Genomic DNA, 22128 nt, shown 5'->3' with positions numbered 1-22128 from the left:
ACACATCTGGCCTACTTTCTACAGTTGCCATTAATTGATCTTATGCCCCATAATTCTCCATAGCTCTGATATCCAACATGTGGTTGGAATTGCCTCTGACTGGCCCTAGTGCATGCTCACAGTGCCTTACAAACCCCTGCCTCACCTTAGAGGGCTTGGGGTAAAAGAAAGGCAGTTAGCATTCTAGTTTGCTTATTTCTTCCACTCTTTGGTAGGATTTATGCTGCCATTTGTGGGCGAAGAATTACCCGGGTGCCGAGGCAAGAGACTGAAGGCACAAACTGTAGCAGTGTAATAAAGAAAATAGTTAGAATAAAGAATAGTTATAATACAAATTAGATACAGAGATGATCATGGACAATTATCAATCATTAGTATAAACATTATTAATCATTAGCTTTTAATATTACTCTTTGTTGCATTACTAACATAACCTAGGAATAACCGGCGAGTATAGGGTCAGGTGCTGAAGGGACATTGTGAGAAGTGACCTAGAAGGCAAGAGGTGAGCCCTCTGTCATGCCCGCATAAGGGCCGCTTGAGGGCTCCTTGGTCAAGCAGTAATGCCAGTGCCAGGGAAGGCACCCGTTCCTTATCAGACTGCAAAAGGGAGTCTCCTTTCCTTGGAGGAGTCAGGGAACACTCTGCTCCACCAGCTTCTTGTGGGAGGCTGGATATTATCCAGGCCTACCCACAGACATCCAGAGGCCTAAACCCCTCCCTGTGGTGCTGTGTTTCAATGCTCATGCTCCTTGTCCACTTTCATGTTCCTCCCGTACTCCTGGTTCCTCTTTGAAGTTCGTAGTAGATAGCGGTGGAAGAAATAGTGAAAGTCTTAAAGTCTTTGATCTTTCTTAGAAGTGCATAGAAGAAAACGCTGACATATGCTGCCTTCCCTCTCTGCTTTGGCTACCTAAAAGGGAAGGGCCCCCTGTCCCATGATCATGTGACTTGCTTGACCTTATCAATCACTTGGATGACTTACCCTCCTTACCCTGCCCCCTTGTCTTGTATACAATAAACATCAGCACGCCCAGCCATTCGGGGCCACTACCAGTCTCCTCATCTCGGTGGTAGTGGTCCCCGGGGCCCAGCTGTTTTCTCTTTATCTCTTTGTCTTGTGTCTTTATTTCTTACAATCTCCTGTCTCCGCAAGCGGGGAGAATACCTGCTAAGTCCTGTAGGGCTGGACCCTACACCATTAGTTTTTGTTTCTGTTTTTGTTTTTGTTTTAAATTGTGTTTTCTAACTATACCATGATATGATTTTATTTTAAAATGTTGCAACTTTAGGCACTTTTATAAAATAACATTTAATAAAATGGCAATGTTGTTTGTGCTCCCTATCTTCTTAGCATAAAACTTTGAAGCATGTTTGTTAATTTTTCTATTAAAAAGATTTCAGCATTAAAATTTCCTCTTATTTCAGGGTATCCTAGATATCAACATCATAAGATAAATTATTTTTAGAGTAGATTGTAAAACATAATATACTCTTAATAACTATGTAAATGAATAGAATTAACTATTGCCCTATTATAAAGTTTATATCTTCAATATTAAAACTGTAAATGTAATGCCTTTGATGCATAGGATCTATGTTCCTCCACAACAGTGAGGTATATTAGGTTTAAAAAGCAGAAAAATGGGCATGTGAAAGGACTGGTTAATAGTCATTAATGTGGAAAAATGGCAAGGGCCTCTGAGGTTCAAGAAGATCGTCTCCATTAGTTTAAAATTAAATAAATAACAGATTGCCTTATGGAGAAATATTGTTCAAATTGCTAGAGCCATGCAATTAAAATTAAAAGGAAACTCCAGTTTCAGGTACTAGAATACTGTTTTTGGGAGAAAACCATGGAACAATGTAAGCGTCTTTACTGAATCCACCTAAAGCTGATGAGGATCATTAAAATCTGGAATGAATTTTCAGAATTCATAAAGATGCTGATTCCCTTTTGATCTATAAACCCTTGGAAATAAGAATATGTCATATCCAAAGGGAGCCCATTGGGCTTTCTGCTTATGAGGCTTATGGGTTATGGTAGAATGCAAGTGAATTCTCCTCAGACTTTTCTATTTAAGAAAGGGGGTTATCATCATAAAAACCAAAACCCCCACCCCATCTGACAATAATGTTACTCAATCTTAGAGATGATATAAGTATTAAAAAGCCTCAGGCAGCATCTGTTAAACTGCAAAGCCAGAGTAAATAACTCCAGAGTGAAGAGATTCATTCCTCATGCCACTTAGAGACTGCATTGTGATGTTAGCTGCTTTGTAGATAATGAAATAAAAGCCATAATTTAGTTTCAATTTTGAAATTATACCCTTCATTATAGGAGCACTTTGAAACATCTAAAATGGCAATTAAATAAAGTGTAAAAATTTAATAAATCAGTGAAATATGTAAGACAAAACAGTCAGTATGTGATAAAATCAATTAAATGTCTAAAATATTTTCTTTTCATAGCCTGGGTAATACCAAGTCCAGGAAAATATGAAAGGCAAACGGAGTTAGAGGAAAGCAAGAAGAAGAAAAATTAGAGAAGGGATAAGAGAGAGGTAGGGAGGAGAGGAGATAAAAGAGAAGGAGAGAAGCACAGAGAACGAAGGAAGCAAACAGGAGAGAAGAGAAGAGGGAGAGATTTTGCTCTGTGCTCACTTCAATGGCTGCACAGGTTGTGACTAAATGAGTCTTTAATTCCCAGATTATTGAATGTGAAATCATGAAATTAAAAGTACTTCATTTAAATACAGAGAAAATTGGGAGCAATCATTAATTTACTTGTTCTTTCTTTCTGTTTTTTATGGATATGAAAACAGTCCTTTCCATTTAGCTTCCTTTATTTAAAAAATAGTAAAATATGTTCTGGGGCTTTCAAATTTAATCCTTCAGGGTTGGGAACACACATAGCAGGGATAAAGACTGAATTTCAAATCATTACAATCAGAGACTTAGCTTAGCTTAGCTCATGGTGTGAAAGAAACCAAGTTAGTGCACACGGGATAATCATAGGAAACTGGACAATATTAGAAGATATTAAGGATGGTGCCAGGGTTGATGCTTCTAGGGAATGGTGCTCAGTGTGATTAGCTGTGGGGCACAGCGTTAGGCATTCTGTCAGTGAAAACTGAGAAAACCATCATTCTCAATGTCAAATATCAGCTATATTTTACAATGGAGAACAGGAGCACAAGAAAAGGCCATCAATGTTTGAAGCGCTATCCATTGTAATCAATTAAAAGAGTCTATATTTTGCTTATTTTTCCTTCCTCCTTAACCCTCTCCCCATTTCTCATCTCTCTATATTAGTGAGGTGACTTAATGGCAAAACAAACAAACAAAACTAGCTGGCTTAAATTTCCAGAGTAATAAACCAGAAACAACATAGTAAGGAAATGTTAGATACTCCATAACCTGGACACCAGTCCTTAAAAATCAAGTTTATTTTCACTAATAAAATTCACTTGTGATTGTACCAAGCACTTTTAAAGCAATTTATTAATCTCAATATGTATTACCAGATATGTTCCTTTCTACGCTTAAGAATTTGTTTCATTTAAGAGGCTACATAGCACAAAGCAATATTATTAGGTACAGTATGTCCGTTGTCTGTTTAGGCTGACCACAAAGCAGTGAGACACATGGTCTATATCTCAACACCAACCTTTGTCCATTATACAAATACTGAGTCATTGACAGGATGGTTTTGTTATTTAGTGAATCCTACAGTGCGTTAATAGAATCATTTGAGGAACAGCTGATTGGATCAATGATCTCTGAAGTGGATTGTGGGTCTCCAGGTTTGAAAATTACTACATTCAAACATTCCTTGCAGGCCTTCAATGTTTGACATGTAAAAATACTCTTTGCAAATTATGAATTGAGTAGTCTTTAACGTGTGTGTGTGTGTGTGTGTGTGGTGTGCGTGTGTAAGTAAAAGGAATGGATGTGAATCTGTTGGAAAGAAATGACTGAAGTAAATGCATAATTTCAAATGTTTATAAAAGAAAATAACTAGACTTCATCTTAAAATATTTACCTCTTTGAGTTCACCTTCAGTATTAAGAAATTCTGTGACACCACTGATGAGTTTGGAATTCATAAACAATGCTTCTCCATACCTCAAAAGAAAAAAAGAGTCTTAATGTCAATGCAGGTCATAATTTTAAAAAATATTACTATAAAGATTTTTTAGAGTTTTCTCAAGGGTTCCATTTGCTCAGTGTTGTCAGAGACTACCAGATCTCTGAGCACTCAAGCCCATTTCTCTAGGGAGTCAGGGAGGGACAAAGAGTTATGGCTTTGGGATATCATCAGGTCCCACCTAATATGGTTCACAGTGTTTCAGAGAAGTCTGAGTTGTAGCAGATTTTTTAAAGGGGCCCTCTAAAACTGGATTTAGGGATTAACAGTATATTTCCAAGCCAAGGCCTGAGAACAAAATATTTTAAAACTTACAATTACAAAGCAACCTAGCTTACTGGAAGGGAAAATGATTCCATAAAAGGCAAGAGGAGCTGCAGGATCAACCTGGGCACTGTCAGATCCTTTGATATGATTAGTCATAATTGACACTGGCATTTTCATATTATTTTATTCTTAGAAATTGAGGCAAAATGCATTCTCAAAAATGCATTTTCTTATTTCATTCTTAGAAACTGATGCAAAATACATTCTCAAAAATGCATTTTTATATTTCATTCTTAGAAACCGAGGCAAAATGCATTCTCAAAAATGTTCTCCAAAATATTAGCTTTTTTCATGTGTACATTAAAGTAAAACATCTACTTGTTCATTTGGATTGCCTAATCCTTGTACTACAAACACAATTACTTGACTTTTGACCCAAGACAAGGAACAACTTGTGTCAGTGAATTGAAAAGAATACTCATTTTACTGATTTGTCCCTTCTATGCTAAGGATACCTATCACAGGTTATCATACTTTTAGAACTAAGGTGAGTACAACAAAAATAAGACTCTGGGTTTTTAAAGACAAGGATCTACACACTGTTATAAGAGGTTTTCTGGTGCTTCCCTAACTTGTAGGATCTTAAGCATCTAATTTAAGATTTAATTTAGCTTCTGTAGAACTTAGTTTTCTCATCTATAAAATGAGAAGGTTGAACTAAATGACCACTGGGATTTGTCATAATTCTGACATTGAACTATTCCACAGAAAAAAAGTTAGCTAAGTAAAAGCAAACAAATAGGCATTCAATAATAATGTAAGTGATCATTTTCAATCAGTATGTGGGTACAAAATTGTCCAATTATGCAGGCAAATAACAATTCTTTTTCTAAAGAAGTGTTAGTTGTTTTTACTTATATTGTCCTGTGAAGACATAATAAGAAAATAATAAGGTACAGTCTGTTCCTTGAAGGTATTATACTATCCACTTGAAGAGCTAGACATGTAATCAGATAATTTCCACGTATTGTGGCTAAATGTGGTGGTGATAAAATTATACACAGTGGTCAGAGAGGATTTCTTTATCTGTAGGGTCTTGGGAATGGCTTCTGAGAGAAAATGGCATCTAGATTGACCATGGAGTAGTTCTGAGCAACAGGAAAGAAAGTAATTTTAGGCAGAAGATGAACATAAACAAAGACAAAGAGACGTGAAAAGACATGGTTTGTGCAGACAACTACAAGCAGTTTGATATTAACAGTGCACACAGGCCAAGGCGGTGGCTCACGCCTGTGATCCCAGCACTTTTGGGAAGCTAAGGCAGATGGATTGCTTGAGCTCAGGAGTTCGAGACCAGCCTGGGCAACATGGGGAAACCTTGTCTCTACAAAAAATAGAAAAATTAGCCGGGTGTGGTGGTGTATGTCTGTAGTCCCAGCTACTCAGGAGACTGAAGTGGAAGGATCACCTGAGCTCAGGAGGTCAAGGCTGCAAAGAGCTGTGATTGTGCCACTGTGCTCCAGCCTGGGTGACAGAGTGAGACCTTGTCTCAAAAAACAAAAAACAACATCAACAGAAAAAATTAGTCCATACACTGATACATTGTGAGCCTGAGGATTGAAGAACAAGACGCTGACAAAATATGCAGAGGACATATTAAGGGGCTTAAATTATAAATCTCACATAGAAAGTTTTATAGCAGGGAAATATCACATTTGCTTTTCTGAAAGGTTCTTGGGATGAAGGGAAGAGGCTAAAGTGTGTTTATATAATTATAGAGGCAGTGAGACAGAAGGCTATTATCGTAAGAGTACTGGGAAGAGATGAGAACCTGCACTGGGGAAGTGGTTGCAAAAAAAGAGAGGAATAATTCAACAAACTTTAGAAAATGTTAAATTGATATAACCTAGAGTCTAATTGTTATATATGGCAAGAGAAAAGGGGACGCCTATGTAGACTTCCAGATGTTGGGCTTAAGCAATTGGTGGATGGCTACAAGATTTACTGAGAAAAGGAGGATAAAAGAAAAATCACCCATTTAGCTTTGCAGGCACACTCATAAAGGAAACGTCGATGGGCAATTATCCATCACAGGGAGAAAGGCAGGGCAAATGTCTGAATTAGAGATACAGATTCGGGAGTAATTGAAACCATGAGAGTAGGAGGCATCTAAAATCAGGAAGAACTTGCAGAGTGGGAAGAAGAGTGCCTTCAACAGAGCTCCGTGAATGCCAGCATTCAAAAAGTCGACAGAGGAGCAGGAGCCCGTGAAGATTATGCTCCTATTTGCCAATGTAAACACCATCGTATTTTTAGATAGGATGGAGATCATGGATTCAGTGAGACAAAATAAGCATATCAGGAACCAAACATTTTTTGGTAGGCAATAAACTATATATGCCTATAATTGCATTGCCCTGAACACTGATTTACAAAACCACTCCCTAAAGAAACTGTGTATTGGTAGATGTTTGATATTCTTTTAAGTTAAATGTTTGTATACATTAATTTTACCTTAAGTGTCTATTCACTCTATTATATGCACAAAAGCAAAGCAAGCTTTAATCGTCCAACTGTTATAAGATCTGAGCTGAAAATATTAAAAAAGTCAATGTGTCTTATAGAAATATCAGTGTTTTCTGACAATGAAATACCTATGGATAGAGTGTTTTAATATGACACAGCCATTCTAATTGAACTCATTATACCAGGGCAACTGATGAAGGTATGCTTAAAAATAATAAAGTTTACACACTAGCTTTTCAGAGACAGAACAGTAAGTCTGCTTACTGTCTGGGAACATTTAAGTTAAAGAAAAACAAGCAGCATTTACACGCTTTATAATAAATTGAATTTTAATAGGCCATAGAGATTATCAGAGTAATAAATTAGTGTGTACTATAATATATTTAAATGCATAATGAAATATCTTATAAAATTGAGGCTAAAGAATTCTCACCATGAAACAAGATGTCCTGGGAGTAAATTTTACTGCAACTGGAATTATACAATGATTCAAATGATTAATATTCCTTCTCTATATCATGGTTTTATTCAGGTATTTTAAGATATTTATATTTAAAGAAAATTTAAAACAATTATATGGAAGTAATTAACGTTTTATTTTTATAATACCACTGTATTTATAAATCATTTCTATAACATATTCAAGATACAGGGGTTTTATGATACAGTGTCTTCAACTTTGGACAGTTTGATAGATTTTCCAGGAAAGTTGCTCAGCTAAACCTTTTATACTCCAAATGTTTGCACATATAATTAATTAAGTTTATCAATTTTAATAAATGAATTATAGAATTTTAAAAATAATTCGGAGTTCCACGGGAGTGGCAACATTTATCTTGGTTGAATATTTTAAAATCTAAACCTATTGCATGGATCTTAGCTTTAACACAAAACTTGGGCCTTTATTCCTCCTATGTTGGCTTTAATTTACTCATTCAAGTAAGAATTCTAATTTCTACCTGGTATTTAATATCTTCCATTTATCCCTGAAAAACTTCCAGGCAAGGTCTCGACCATGTGGATTTCGAGCTACATGGATTATGACATCAATTGCATCTTGATCCAGCACCACCTCAGAATTCAGTGACAGATTTAGAAGCCTTCAAAGATAGAATTTTGTAAAAATGTTTAGTCCAATAACTTAAACATTTTTATAATCTTACTAAAATTATAGGACCTAGTTTGTCATATTCTTCAAAAGAATAGTCTAGTGCAATCTTTAATAATGCAAACGTATAAATAGAACACATTTCTGTTTATAAAAGGGATCAAACTCAGTATTTTAATTAAAAACATTAAACTCTAAAAAAATCTTGTGGAAGGATATATCACAATTCTGGTTTGATGATTCAAATTCTCCTTTTAAATTCTTTATATTAAACACTTCCTTTTATAATAAAATATCTTCTTAAACATATATAAATTATATAAAATAATTACTCATAAAAAGATATAACCTCTGAAATCAAGTAGCTTTAGTCATTAACATGGCAGTTTTCCTCACATTTAGGAAGATATATTTTAAAATAACTAGCATATATTCAAGTAAATAAAAGCAACTTCAGAGCAATTTGATTAACAGAGAATACTTGCACTAGAGAAACACATTTAGAAAATCAGTCGGCCTACCTGTTTAATAAATTCCTGTCATCACTGCAAGTTAAGGCTTCCAATAATATTTTCTTCTCAGAAACTGCTGTGGTGGAATGGAATTTCATCCATATGAATTCCCAGACATCCTCATCCAGTAGTGACACTCCTGTACAGTATACGATGTCTCTAACATTTAGTGGTATTCTAAAGAAGCAACCCATGGTGGTTTTCTATTAATTAAAAGCTTAACAGTACTGAAAATAAAGACAGGTTTTGCTTTATTTACTACAGTCAGTTTTTTAAAAGATTATTTTGCTAATTAGATTTTACCTGAAACAGAATACTACATAGTAATAATATTTTAAAAATATTTCTCACTGGATGAATAAAATAATGTCTTTTATTCAAAGGTAGTTTTGAACATAATTATTATTTCCACTCTTGACTATACTTAAAAATAGTAACAGAAAGGCTTCACAAACCCATGAAAATAAGGCATTTTATCTTTTCACCAACTTTAATATGGTTATTACACAAAGATTTTGCTCTCATAATTGGTAGACCCAAGAATGTCAAGAAAGTACCAGTTGAGGACACTAATTAATTTGGATAGAACAGAAACATTTTCTCTTAAATTCTTAGATAACTTTCTCTATAAGTAATCTTCTCAAGCAACTCTCCAAATTTTGGAGACCTAGAAGATTATAAATATAGGTAATAAACAGATACCAAAACATAAGTAGAAAGTTATTTTTTCCTATGTTTATAAAATAACTTAAAATATACTAAAATTTGACTTTGATCCAAAATGCAATATTATAGTGGGAAAGAGTAAATTTAATTAGACTTGGCTATTCATAAGTTGTAAATTTTCATCCCTACTTTGCCTTAGTGATTTTTCTTACTAAATATTATTTCTTTAAGTTTTGGTATGTACCCTACATTTACTGACTTTTTAATATACTTCTCTGAAAAATGCTCCAATACTTTTTTTTAAAGTTTCAAAATTTAATTTTGCTTTTTTTCAACATTCACTAATCTATTATCAAATTTCTCATTAATAATTTGAATGTGGCAGTAATATACTGCTTTCTCTGGATAGCAAAAGCAAACAATGCCTTCTAAAGATTTAGGACCACGATGATTAAAATACTGCTATGATTAAAGGAGTATTTGGAAAACAGGAAGAATTGTGTGAATAACTACCAGTAAGATGATCTGAATCTCATTTTGTTAAGCAGCTAAGAAGGGCTACAATCAGAATATGTGGCACTATACCAAGTGTGTAGAATTCTAAGAAAGTATCATACAAAATTAATGTTCCCAGAAAAGGCTAAACTTATTCTGTCTTTTTCAGCAAATAAAGTATTTGGAGAAACGTTACTTTAATTTTGTTAACTGAAGCCCTTTTTCCTTGTGGCATTAGAAAACATTTTGTTTGATTTGTTTTTAATGAAACAAAGGAAACACAGACATAGAATAAACCATTAAAGAGCTTCACATCTTTCTCTTGTTTTCCATCTCAGCACTGGAAGCCCTGTGGAAAGTACCAACAAAAGCCTTCTCAATTATTGGTGACATGTTCTTTCTGCTGTGTTTATGACCAGCTTGACACAGGGCATCCCTGAAATCACTAAAGAAGGCATTGCCACCACATTTTGAAGGATGTGCTCAGTTCTGGTTAAGATTACAGAGATGCTTCCATCTTTAATAACTTAAATCAACAGCTATAAAAGAGAGTGGGTCTTTTCCTCTGTATATTATAGGCTGCAGAGCACAACAGTGCATTATTGCCCTACTTTTGCCAAAAGAGTGAACAAAAACTTGCAAGAAAAAAACAATAAAATATCTACTGAAATCACTAACCCATCAATCAATGTACATTTCCTTAATATTAAGCATGATACTATAGTAATAGTTTACTTTCTAAGATGTATTTATTAAGCAATTAATATACCAGAGAGAATATAGGGATAGAGCCCCTTAAGTCAGGTTTTTTGTATCGCCTATAGAACCAATCTCCAATATCAATGTTCAAGAAGAAAAGGCATGTAGAAATATAGAAAAAAAGTAACAGAATATACTAAACTATGTTGCCTGGAAGGCACTTGAGTGCCACATACTATACTGGTGCCATATATGACAGTTACCAGTAAAAAGTACCCAGCCCCTGGCAACCATCATTCCACTCTTTAATTTTACAAGCTTCACTTTTTAAAATATCTCATATAAGTGGAATCATAACTGTCTTTCTGTGACTGGCTCTTTCACTGAGCATAAAGTCCTCCAGGTTCATAAATATTGTCAATATTGAAAAATGTCCTTCTTTGTAAAGGCTGAATAGTATTTCATTGTATGTGTACACTACGTTTCCTTTATCCATCCATCTGTTGATGAACATTTAGATTGTTTCCACATCATGGCTAATGTGACTAGTGCTGCAATAAACTTGGGAATGCTAATATGTTTTTGATATTTTGATTTCAATTCTTTTAGATAAATATCTACAAATGGGATGCTGGATTATATTGTAGTTCTATTTTTAGTTTTTTGAGAACATTCCATACTGTTTACCAGAGCAGCTGCACTATTTTGCATTCGCATAAGCAGTATGGAAGGGTATTGATTTCTCCACAACCTTGACAACATTTGCTGTGTTTTTTTTTGATAATAGCTATCCTGAGTGTGAGGTGATATTTCATTGTGATTTTCATTTGCATTTTCCTGGTGATTAGTGACTTTTTTTCATATACCTGTTGGCCACCTCTATGTCATCTGGTGAGAAAAGTCTTTTCAAATCCTTACCCCTTTTTGTAATTGGATTAATATTGTTTTCCTATTGAGTTGAAGGAGTGTCTTATATATTTTGGAGATAAACCCTTATTCAGATACATGGTTTGCAAATATTTTCTCCCATTCTGTGGGTTGCCTTTTTACTTTTGTTGATTGTTCCCTTTGCTGTGCAGAAGCTTTTTAGTTTGATGCAATCCCACAATTTATTTTTATGTTGCCTATGCTTTTGATGTGATATCCATGAAATCATTGCCAAGACCAATGTCATGAAGTTTTCCCCTATGATTTCTTTAAGAAGTTTACAGTTTGGGGCCCCATTTAAGTCTTTAATTCATTTTGAATTGATTTTTGTGTATGGTATATAAAACAAAGGTCCAATTTCATTAGTTCTTTTGCATATGGACATCCAGTTTTCCCAGCACAATTCGTTGAAAAGACTATCTTTTTTTTTATATCTTTTTGTGTATTTGTCACCATTGTTGAAGAACAGTTGGGCATATATTTGTGAATTTATTTTTGGCTTTATATTCTGTTTAATTGGTGTATATGTCAGTCTTTATTATAGTACCATATTATTTTGACCACTGTAGCTTTGTAATATATTTTAAAATTAGCAAGTGTGATTCCTCTAGCATTGTTCTCCTTTCTCAAAATAGGTTTGGCTTTTAAAGTAGTCTTTTGTGGTTCCATATGAATTGTAGAATTGTTTTTTTTTTTTTAAGTGTCATTGGAATTTTGATAGAAATTGCACTGAATCTGTAGATTGCTTTGGATAGTATTGCAATTTTAAAATATTAACTCTTCCAATCCATGAACATCAGATAGCTTTCCATTTGTGTCTTCTTTATTTTCTTTCATCACTGTTTTATGGATTTTAGTACATACATTTCTCATTTCCTTAGTTAAGTTTATTTCTAAGTATTTTATTCTTTTGAAAGTTTATTTTTGTATTTTTTTTTCATAGAGATGGGGTCTCTCTATGTTTCCCAGGTTGGTCTCAAACTCCTGGCCTTAAGTGATCCTCCCACCTTGGCCTCCCAAAGTGTTGAGATTACAGGCATGAGCCGCCATGCCCAGCCTATTTTATTATTTTTGGTGCTGTTGTAAGTGAGACTGCTTTCCTGAGTTACTTTTCAGATAGTTTATTGTTAGTGTACAGAAACACTACTGATTTTTGTGTGTTGATTTTATATCCTGAAAATATACTGAATTTGTTTATTAGTTCTAATGGTTTTTGGTGGAGACTTTAGGGATTTCAACATATGAGATCATGTCATGTACAAACAGGGACAATTTTACTTCTCCCTTTTCAATTAGGATGCCGTTTCTTTCTTTTTCCTCCCTATTTTCTCTGGCTAAGGTTTCCAGTACAATGTTTAATACAAGTGGTTAAAGGAGGTATTCTGATTTTGTTCTTGGTTGTAGAGGAAAAGCTTTCAATTTTTCACCATTGAGTATAATGTTAATTGCAGGCTTTTCATATATGGCCTTAATTATGTTGAGGCATTTCCCTTTTATTCCTTATTTGTTGAGAATTTTTTTTTTATCATGAAAGGATGTTAAATTTTGTGAGTGCTTTGTATTTATTGAGATGATCATGTGATTTTTATCGTTTATTCTAATAAGGTGGTATATAACATTAATTGATTTTTGTATGTGGAAGCATCCTCGCATCTCAGAGATAAATACCAGCTGGTCATGGTATTACATCCCTTAATGTAATATTGGTTTCAGGCTGCTAGTATTCTGTAGAGGATTTCTGCATAGGGGTATTTACCTGTAGTTTTCATTTCTTGTGATGTCTTCACCTGGCTTTGCTACCAGGGTGATGCTGGTAACATAAGTTTGGAAGTGTTCCTCATCAATTTTTTTGAAAGTTTCAGAAGGATTACAGGATTCTTTAAATGTTTGGTAGAATTCACCTTTCAGTGAAGTCATCTAGTCCTAGGTTTTTCTTTGTAGAGAGGTTTTTGATTACTAATTCAATCTCCATCCCAGTTATAGATCTGTACAGACTTGCCAATTCTTCATTGGTTAGTCTTGATAAGCTATATTTTGAAGGAGCATGTCCATTTTTCTGTTATTTCATTTGTTGGCATATAATTGTTCATAGTAGTTTCTTTTGATCCTCTTTATGTCTGTGGCATCAGTTGTAATATCTACTCCTTCATTTCTCTTTTTGAGTCTTCTCTCTTTATTAACTAATCTAGTTTAAGATTTATCAATTTTATCTTGTCTGATTTATTCTATTGTTTTTCTATTTTCTATTTTTTTTTTGTTCTTATCTTTGTTATTTCCTCCCTTTTGCTAACTATGTGGATAGTTTGTTCTTCTTTTTCTATTTCCTTGAGGTGTAAAGGTAGTTTCAGGTCATTACAAATATAGGTATTTATCACAATAAACTTCTCTCTTAGTACTGCTTTTACTGTATCCCATAAGTTTCAGTATGATGTGCATTCATTGTGCTTTCATTTTTGTCTTGATGTAGTTTTTACTTTCCTTTTGGATTTCTTCTTGACTCAATTGTTGTTCAAGAGTATCTTGCTTAATCCACATATTTGTAAACTTTTCCATTTTCTTTTTGCTATCGATTTGTAGTTTCACTTCATTTTGTTTAGGAAAAGTATGTGGTATAATTTCAAACTTCTTAAATTTGTTAAGACTTGTTTTATGACCTAACATGTAATCCAACTTGGAGAAAGTTATATGTGTGCTTGAGAAGAATGTATACTCTGTTGTCGGACGGTAGGATATTCTGTGTATGTCTGTTAAGTCCATTTGGTTTATAGTGTTGTAAGCCCTCTTATTGATCTTCTGTCTGGATATTTTATTTATTATTAAAAGTTGAATACTGCTATTTTTAATGTATTTTATTTCTCCCTTCAGTTCTGTCAATATTGGCTTTATATATTTAGGTGCTCTAATGTTGAATGCATATATGTTTATACTTTGTTATATCTTTCCAGTGGTTTGACACTTTTATTATAATATAGTGCCCTTCTTTGTTTTTGTGATGGTTTTTGACTTAAAGTCTGTTTTGTCTCATATAAACATAGCTACACCTGCTTTCTTCTGCTTTTCCATTTGCAGAGTATCTTTTTCCATCCCTTCACTCTCAGCCTATATGTGTCCTTAAAGCTAAAGTGAGACTCTTACCGACACTGTACATGTAGGTCTTGCTTTGTTAATCCATTCAGCCACTTTTTTTTGATTGGGAAGTTTAATCCATTTATATCCAAGGTAATATTGATAGGGAAGAATTTATTTTTGCCATTTTAACAAAATTGTTTTCTATTGGTCTCATTTTTTTCCTGTCTTTTTCTCTCTTGCCATCTTCCTTTTTTTGAGTTTTTATATTGATATGCTGTGATTTGTTTTTCCCTCTCTTTTATGTAACTTCTAGGGCTTTATTAGTGTGCTTACCTTGATGTATACATATCTTATACGTCTATTTTAAGCTGATAACAACTTAAGCTTAAATGTACACAAAAACTCCACAATTTAACTCCTGTCCTCACACTGTTATTGTTTTCACAATTTGTACCTATTCATATTGTGTACCTTTTAATATATTTTAGTCATACTCATTTTAATACTTTTGTCATTTAAATTTTATACTAGAATTAAAAATTATTTACCCACCACCATTACAGTAATAAAGTATTTGTATTTATATATATGTTGATTTTTACCAATGAGTTTCATACTTTCTTATGCTATTTTGTTGCTGTTTAGCATCCTTTTATTTCAACTTGAAGAATTTCCTTTAGCATTTCTTTCAAGGCAAGTCTGCTGGTGATGACCTCACTTGGCTTTTGTTTGTCCGAGAAAGTCACTATTTTTCTTTTATTTGTAAATGACATTATTGCTTGTATAGTTTTCTTGGTTGACAATTTTCTTTTTCCTTTCAGCATTTTGAATATATCATCCCACTTCCTTCTAGCTTGCAAGATTTCTGCTGAAAAATCTTCTGATATTTCTGTAAGTGTTCCTTAGCAGGTGCCAAGTCACTTTCCTTTTGCTGCTTTCAAAATTCTCTTTTTTACTTTTGCCAATTTAATTATAATGTGTCTTGATGTACATTTCCTTAAGGTCACTTTATTTGGGGTGTTTGGGCTTTTTGCTTCTGAATGTCCATTTCCTTCTCTAGATTTGTGAAGTTTTCAGCCATTATATCTTTGAAAGAGCTGTCTAGTCCTTTCTCTTTATTTTCTGCTTCTTGGACTTACATGATGTATATATTGGTCCATTTGCTGGTATCCCAAAAGTCCCTTAAGCTTTCTTCACTTCTTTTCATTATTTTACATTTTTGCTCTTTTAAGTAAATTTTTAAATACTTGTCTTTAAGGTTGCTGATCAATCCATCTTCATGAATCTGATCTGCTGTTTAACCCTTCTATTAATAGTAAATTTTTCAGTTACGTTATTGTGTTGTTCAGCTTCATCACCTGTTTAGTACTTTTAAATGTTTTATATCTCCTTGTTTAAATTATCATTTTTTAATGCACTATACTGTTGACTTCAGTGATCTTCTTTATGATAGTTATTTTGAAGTATCTGTCAGGTAAATTATATGTTTCATTATGGTCAACTTTTGAAGATTTATCTTGTTCCTTTGTTTGGGACATCTTTCCTAGATTTTTTTTTTTTTCTGACTATCAGTTCATGTCTACACATTAATCAATTCTCCAAATTCACAAACTAGCCTTGTACAGAAGAAGATACTCACCCAATAGCCTGGCTAGAGATTCTGGGAACCTCTACCAACTGTCTTTATTCCCAGGGAGAAGCAGGCAGCTGTGGTTTTGTCTGCTTGCTCTGTGCTGAGCTGGGGAGAAGCTGCAGTGTCTTAACAGTCCAAGCCACTGCTTCTGTTCTCCCCTCAGTGGCTAGCCTGCACCAGGCCCATCAGAATGCCAAGACTGAGAAGTAGAATGTTAATTCTTTGGGGTGCCCCAGAGAAGTTGGAGCAGTAGATGCACAGATCAACTCTTTCCCTCCCCATGGGGAAACCAAGAGGTGGGATTTTTCCCTCTATTTGCTCTGTGCTGAGCAGTAGAAAAGATCTATCACACTTATTAGTCCAAACTCCTATCTCTGTCTTCCTACAGCTAGCTAGACTATGGCAGATCTGTCAGAGCTCCAAGACTAGTAAAGCAAATGCTCATTCTTTGGGCAGCACCAGAAACGTTGAAGCACTGGAAGCATGGATCAAATCTCTCCCTAAGAGGCTGTCAAAAATTGGGATTTTTTTTTTCCCATCACTCTGTGCTGACCAAGGGAAAAAAAATATGGCATCTCTTGCTCAAGCCACCATCTCCATTCTCCCTCACACGGCTAGATTGTGCTAGACTTTTTAGAGTTCCAAGGCAGGCAAGACAGAAGCCAGTCTTCTGGGGATACCCTTGAAAATGGTAAGATACTCGATGCGAACCTACCTCATTTCTCCCCTGGGAGAAGCCGGGAGGAGGAATTCTCTTTCTGATCATTTGACTATGTGCTAGGGAGTAGAGATTCTGATAAGTGTGTGTCCTGAATCTCTCTACTAGCTTTGATGAGTGGTTTTACACTCACTAATGATACAGGAACATTTCAATTAGTTTCTGGATTTCTCACAAAGGGAATTTGCCCATAAATTGTTGCTGAATCATTGTGTTTGTCAAAGGAAGAAGAATCCAGTGCTTCCTGCTCTACCATCTTGCTGACACCACACCAAAAATTGTATACCCTTCAAGAGGGTATCATTGCCATGACCTGGGCCTAACCAGTGAGCCGCAGAGTAATACCAAGGCATCCAGCATATAATCTTCTGAGAGTTGAACTGTACACAAATGTTACCTGTAACTTTTTTAAATTACTTTTTAAAAAATCCACAGTTTAATCAGTCATCTTGGATAAATGTTTGATGTTGGAAAGACTGGATTTCTGACAATAAGTATTCATTCTGTTCACCAGCATTGAAGTGATACTTGTTAAAACACAGCCTCTGGGTGAGTTGAAAGGACACTCAGCAATAAAATGTTGGATAAAATGACAGACAGACCACCCTGAAGGAATCTAACACAAATACAGGGCAAAGAAGGTCTCTGAAGGCAAAGCTGCTTAGAACAAGGGCAGGTTCTATATTTGTATCTGTAGCCTCAAATCAAGAGAAAGACTGCATACTTTGAATGTGCTTTACAAAAAACTGCTGGTCAAGTTTCAGTCTTCTCAATGGCTGTTCGTCACATAGCAGAGATATCAAATTTGATGAAATTTCATTACTATGAAAATGAAACACACATATATTTACATATACAATTTAAAGCATGTTGATGGTCCATTGAAAAATAGTCCTCAGTCTCAGCTACAAATCCTCAAAATATCAGGGAAGAAATAGCCCTATTACCAGTTGCTAAGAAGTACAATTGCATAGGTTTAAGTGACTCCTTAGAAGTGAACAAATAGCACCTCTTCTCACCCCACCAACTCCTCATGTTTTTTATCCATGCAGCAGATGAAGAATCAATGTAAAGTTCACAAGATCATTTTTACTCATGCCTATAAATGAAACAAGATTGGTAAGCACCGGATATGCCAAGGGCCTTCAGTTCCCAATGACTTCCATTGTTAATGAAACCCCCTTTTGTTGCTAAATTTGTAAAGATGTTCTAATAACATTTCAGCAAAATGATTGCTCTAGGGACAGTTTGAGATCTCTTTGTACAAACCAAAGTCATTAGAAACAAATGAAAATGCCCATTTGTTTGTAAAGCATGAGCTAAAAACACCCCACAGAACCCACAGTTATGAACAGTACAAATGAGTCCTGTGAGACTCTTGATATTAGGATTCAAGGAGAGGGCCCCTCCTAGTGAACATGGAAATTGTTTATAAGAATGTGAATATTCCCACAGTCATTTCTCTTTAAACGCTGCTTGAGAATTAAATTCTTTAATAGAATTTTATTATCTGGGAAGGAAAACTGTGTTTCTTTTTCTCTACGTACGGTATACATGATAAACATGAACAATGAGTTAGCCTCTCCTAGCTACCCTCATACAAGATGAATCCCGGGGTAATGCTTAGCCAAAATAAAATACCTTCATCTTTTTTAGGATTCTGACATTACAGAAATTATTACCTAATTAGAGTAACTTGTTTGATAGTTTATTCCATTCTCATTTTAAATAGGATTGTGACAGAGTTCTTTGTACGATAACACTTTTGAAAGCATAGAAGTTCAGTGTATCATTGTGAAATAATTTATTTTCATATTTTACTGATATATTTAACTTTGTTATCTTACTCAAAGCAAATGCTTTGGAAGTAAAAGTGAAAAAGTTAAGTAGGTAGAAAAATAAAGACATACATCTTTCAGGAAAAATGTTTTACCGAGTTAAATAATAATGATGGCTGCCTTAGTCTGAACAGCTATGACAAAGTACCATATACTGGGAGGCTTATAAACAATAGAAATTTATTTCTCACAGCACTGGAGGCTATGTCTGAGACTAGGGTAACAGCATGGTCAGGTTCTTGAGAGGACCTCCTGCCAGGCTGTAGACTGCTGACTTCTTGCATTCTCACGTGGCAGAAACAGGGCTAAAAAACAATCTGGGGTTTCTTTCATGAGGTCTTTAATCGCATTGTGAGGGCTTCAGCATCACAAACTGTGATTTAGCTCCTAAAGACCCTACTTCCTAATACTATCATATTGGGGGTTAGGATTTCAACATACAAATTTGGGAGAAAAATATATTGTTCATTCATAAAAACTGTGGAATGAAAAATATGTCGTTCATTCATAAAAACAGTGGAATGAAACTAAATCATAGTGAATTGGTATTTTAGTTATTAAATGAAAAACAGTGAAATGAATTAATAAGATAAATAATTAAGACAGTCTCCAAAGATTTTGCTGTGAATGTTTTCATTGCTTTGTGGTAGAAAATCTGAACTCAACTAAAATATCAACAATAAGGCACTGGTTTAAGTTAACATACAAATAGCAGCTGACAATGATATAGATTAATAATTAGTCATATAATAAAATATACCAAAGATAAAGTAGAATGCATATATTAATGAATAATATGTATAATACCATTGCATAAGTTTATAAAAATAACACAATGTGTACGTTCTTAGTAAAAACAGACTGAAAGGACAGACGAGTATCTTAACATCTGCCTCAGGGTTTGGTCATTATAGGTAACTACTCTTTCTTTTCTTAAACTCATATATTTTGGAAATTCTTTAATAACTTTTATAATTAGTTTGGAAATAAGTAAACGTATAATTACATTTGTAAAAATAAATTCTGTTGCTGTTAGAAGAAAACACATTCAATATATAAAAATGCTGTTGAATAATATGTAGAGATAAATTTAAAATATCTTACAGAGGAAAATTATACTTGCCAAAGAAAAAAATATTTAAAATACAAATTTTGATACTTATGACATAAGTCTATTTCTAAGCAAGTTTTTGGCAGACCTAATTTGACCAGTAACTGCCTCTAGATCCAGGTAAGTCAAGGTCATTTCTTTGGGCTTCATTTTTTACCCTAATTGGACAGGGCTAAACACATGAGTTCTAAAGTCCCTTCTTGCTCTGTGAGTACAAGATTCTTTCATTAGTGATTGTATTAACACTGAAATGTGGATTTAATTATTTTCCAAGACAATGAAAAACATTTCTCAAACCACTAGCCTCTCTAAGAGCACCTCATTCTTTCAGTGGTAGTATACGTGCCATTGATTTAGAGTGAGGCCTAACAATTAATTTATAATTAATTAATTCATTTGAAAGATTGTTTGTCTACTCTAACTGAAAATTAAAACCTCTGGTGGAGGCTTCCTTAAAAATATTCCAAATCTGGAGAGGAGTAAAAATATTCCAAATCTGGAGAGGAGCCAAGATGGCCAAATAGGAACAGCTCCGGTCTACAGCTCCCAGCGTGAGTGACGCAGAAGACGGGTGATTTCTGCATTGATGCATGAACCTTATTACTTTAAGACTTAGATCGAACTCAGAGCTCCATTTCTAAAAAAGATGTCACTGTTTCAGGCAAAAATTTTCTGATGCTAAGAAGCTATAATTTGATAAAGAAACAAAGGATTGAAAAAGTAAGTGAAGAAGATGGCCGAATAGGAACAGCTCCGGTCTACAGCTCCCAGCGTGAGCGACGCAGAAGCCAGGTGATTTCTGCATTTCCATCTGAGGTACCGGGTTCATCTCACTAGGGAGTGCCAGACAGTGGGCGCAGGTCAGTGGGTGCGCGCACAGTGCGCGAGCCGAAGCAGGCCAAGGCATTGCCTCACTCAGGAAGCGCAGGGGGTCAGGGAGTTCCTTTTCCTAGTCAAAGAAAGGGGTGACAGACTGCACCTGGAAGATCGGGTCCCTCCCACCTGAATACTGCGCTTTTCCCACGGGCTTAAAAAACGGCGCACCAGGAGATTGTGTCCCGCACCTGGCTCGGAGGGTCCTATGCCCACGGAGTCTCGCTGATTGCTAGCACAGCAGTCTGAGGTCAAACTGCAAGGTGGCAGGGAGGCTGGGGGAGGGGCGCCCACAATTGCCCAGGCTTGCTTGGGTAAACAAAGCAGCCAGGAAGCTCGAACTGGGTGGAGCCCACCACAGCTCAAGGAGGCCTGCCTGCCTCTGTAGGCTCCACCTCTGGGGGGCAGGGCACAGACAGACAAAAAGACAGCAGTAACCTCTGCAGACTTAAGTGTCCCTGTCTGACAGCTTTGAAGAGAGCAGTGGTTCTCCCAGCACACAGCTGGAGATGTGAGAACGGGCAGACTGCCTCCTCGAGTGGGTCCCTGACCCCTGACCCCCGAGCAGCCTAACTGGGAGGCACCCCCTAGCAGGGGCAGACTGACACCTCACATGGCCGGGTACTCCAAGAGACCTGCAGCTGAGGGTCCTGTCTGTTAGAAGGAAAACTAACAAACAGAAAGGACATCCACACCAAAAACCCATCTGTACATCACCATCATCAAAGACCAAAAGTAGGTAAAACCACAAAGATGGGGAAAAAACAGAGCAGAAAAACTGGAAACTCTAAAAAGCACAGCGCCTCTCCTCCTCCAAAGGAACACAGTTCCTCACCAGCAAAGCTGGACGGAGAATGACTTTGATGAGCTGAGAGAGAGAAGAAGGCTTCAGATGATCAAATTACTCCGAGCTACGGGAGGACATTCAAACCAAAGGCAAAGAAGTTGAAAACTTTGAAAAAAGTTTAGAAGAATGTATAACTAAAATAACCAATACAGAGAAGTGCTTAAAGGAGCTGATGGAGCTGAAAACCAAGGCTCGAGAACTACATGAAGAATGCAGAAGCCTCAGGAGCTGATGCGATCAACTGGAAGAAAGGGTATCAGTGATGGAAGATGAAATGAATGAAATGAAGCGAGAAGGGAAGTTTAGAGAAAAAAGAATACAAAGAAATGAGCAAAGCCTCCAAGAAATATGGGACTATGTGAAAAGACCAAATCTACATCTGATTGGTGTATCTGAAAGTGACAGGGAGAATGGAACCAAGTTGGAAAACACTCTGCAGGATATTATCCAGGAGAACTTCCCCAATCTAGCAAGGCAGGCCAACATCCAAATTCACGAAATACAGAGAAGTCCACAAAGATACTCCTTGAGAAGAGCAACTCCAAGACACATAATTGTCAGATTCACCAAAGTTGAAATGAAGGAAAAAATGTTAAGGGCAGCCAGAGAGAAAGGCCGGGTTACCCTCAAAGGGAAGCCCATCAGACTAACAGCAGATCTCTCAGCAGAAACTCTACAAGCCAGAAGACA

At 35.5% G+C, this 22128-nt stretch overlaps 1 protein-coding gene across 1 annotated transcript in view; it reads right to left on the bottom strand.

Moving 5' to 3' along the window:
- TRHDE (thyrotropin releasing hormone degrading enzyme) overlaps nucleotides 1–22128 on the bottom strand; it is a 397296-nt gene that overhangs the window by 7273 nt on the left and 367895 nt on the right. Inside the window, exons 16-18 of the mRNA XM_019039267.4 lie at nucleotides 8572–8739; nucleotides 7902–8042; nucleotides 4046–4127 (exon numbers count right to left, since the gene is read on the bottom strand). Coding sequence (XP_018894812.3) covers nucleotides 4046–4127; nucleotides 7902–8042; nucleotides 8572–8739 — 391 coding nt within the window. The remainder of the gene's footprint in view (nucleotides 1–4045; nucleotides 4128–7901; nucleotides 8043–8571; nucleotides 8740–22128) is intronic.

This window comes from Gorilla gorilla, chromosome 10 (assembly GCF_029281585.2).
Source record: "Gorilla gorilla gorilla isolate KB3781 chromosome 10, NHGRI_mGorGor1-v2.1_pri, whole genome shotgun sequence".
Lineage (NCBI taxonomy): Eukaryota > Metazoa > Chordata > Mammalia > Primates > Hominidae > Gorilla > Gorilla gorilla.
The sequence above is the reverse complement of the archived record's forward strand: the minus strand, read 5'-3'. Positions and strand labels throughout refer to the sequence as shown.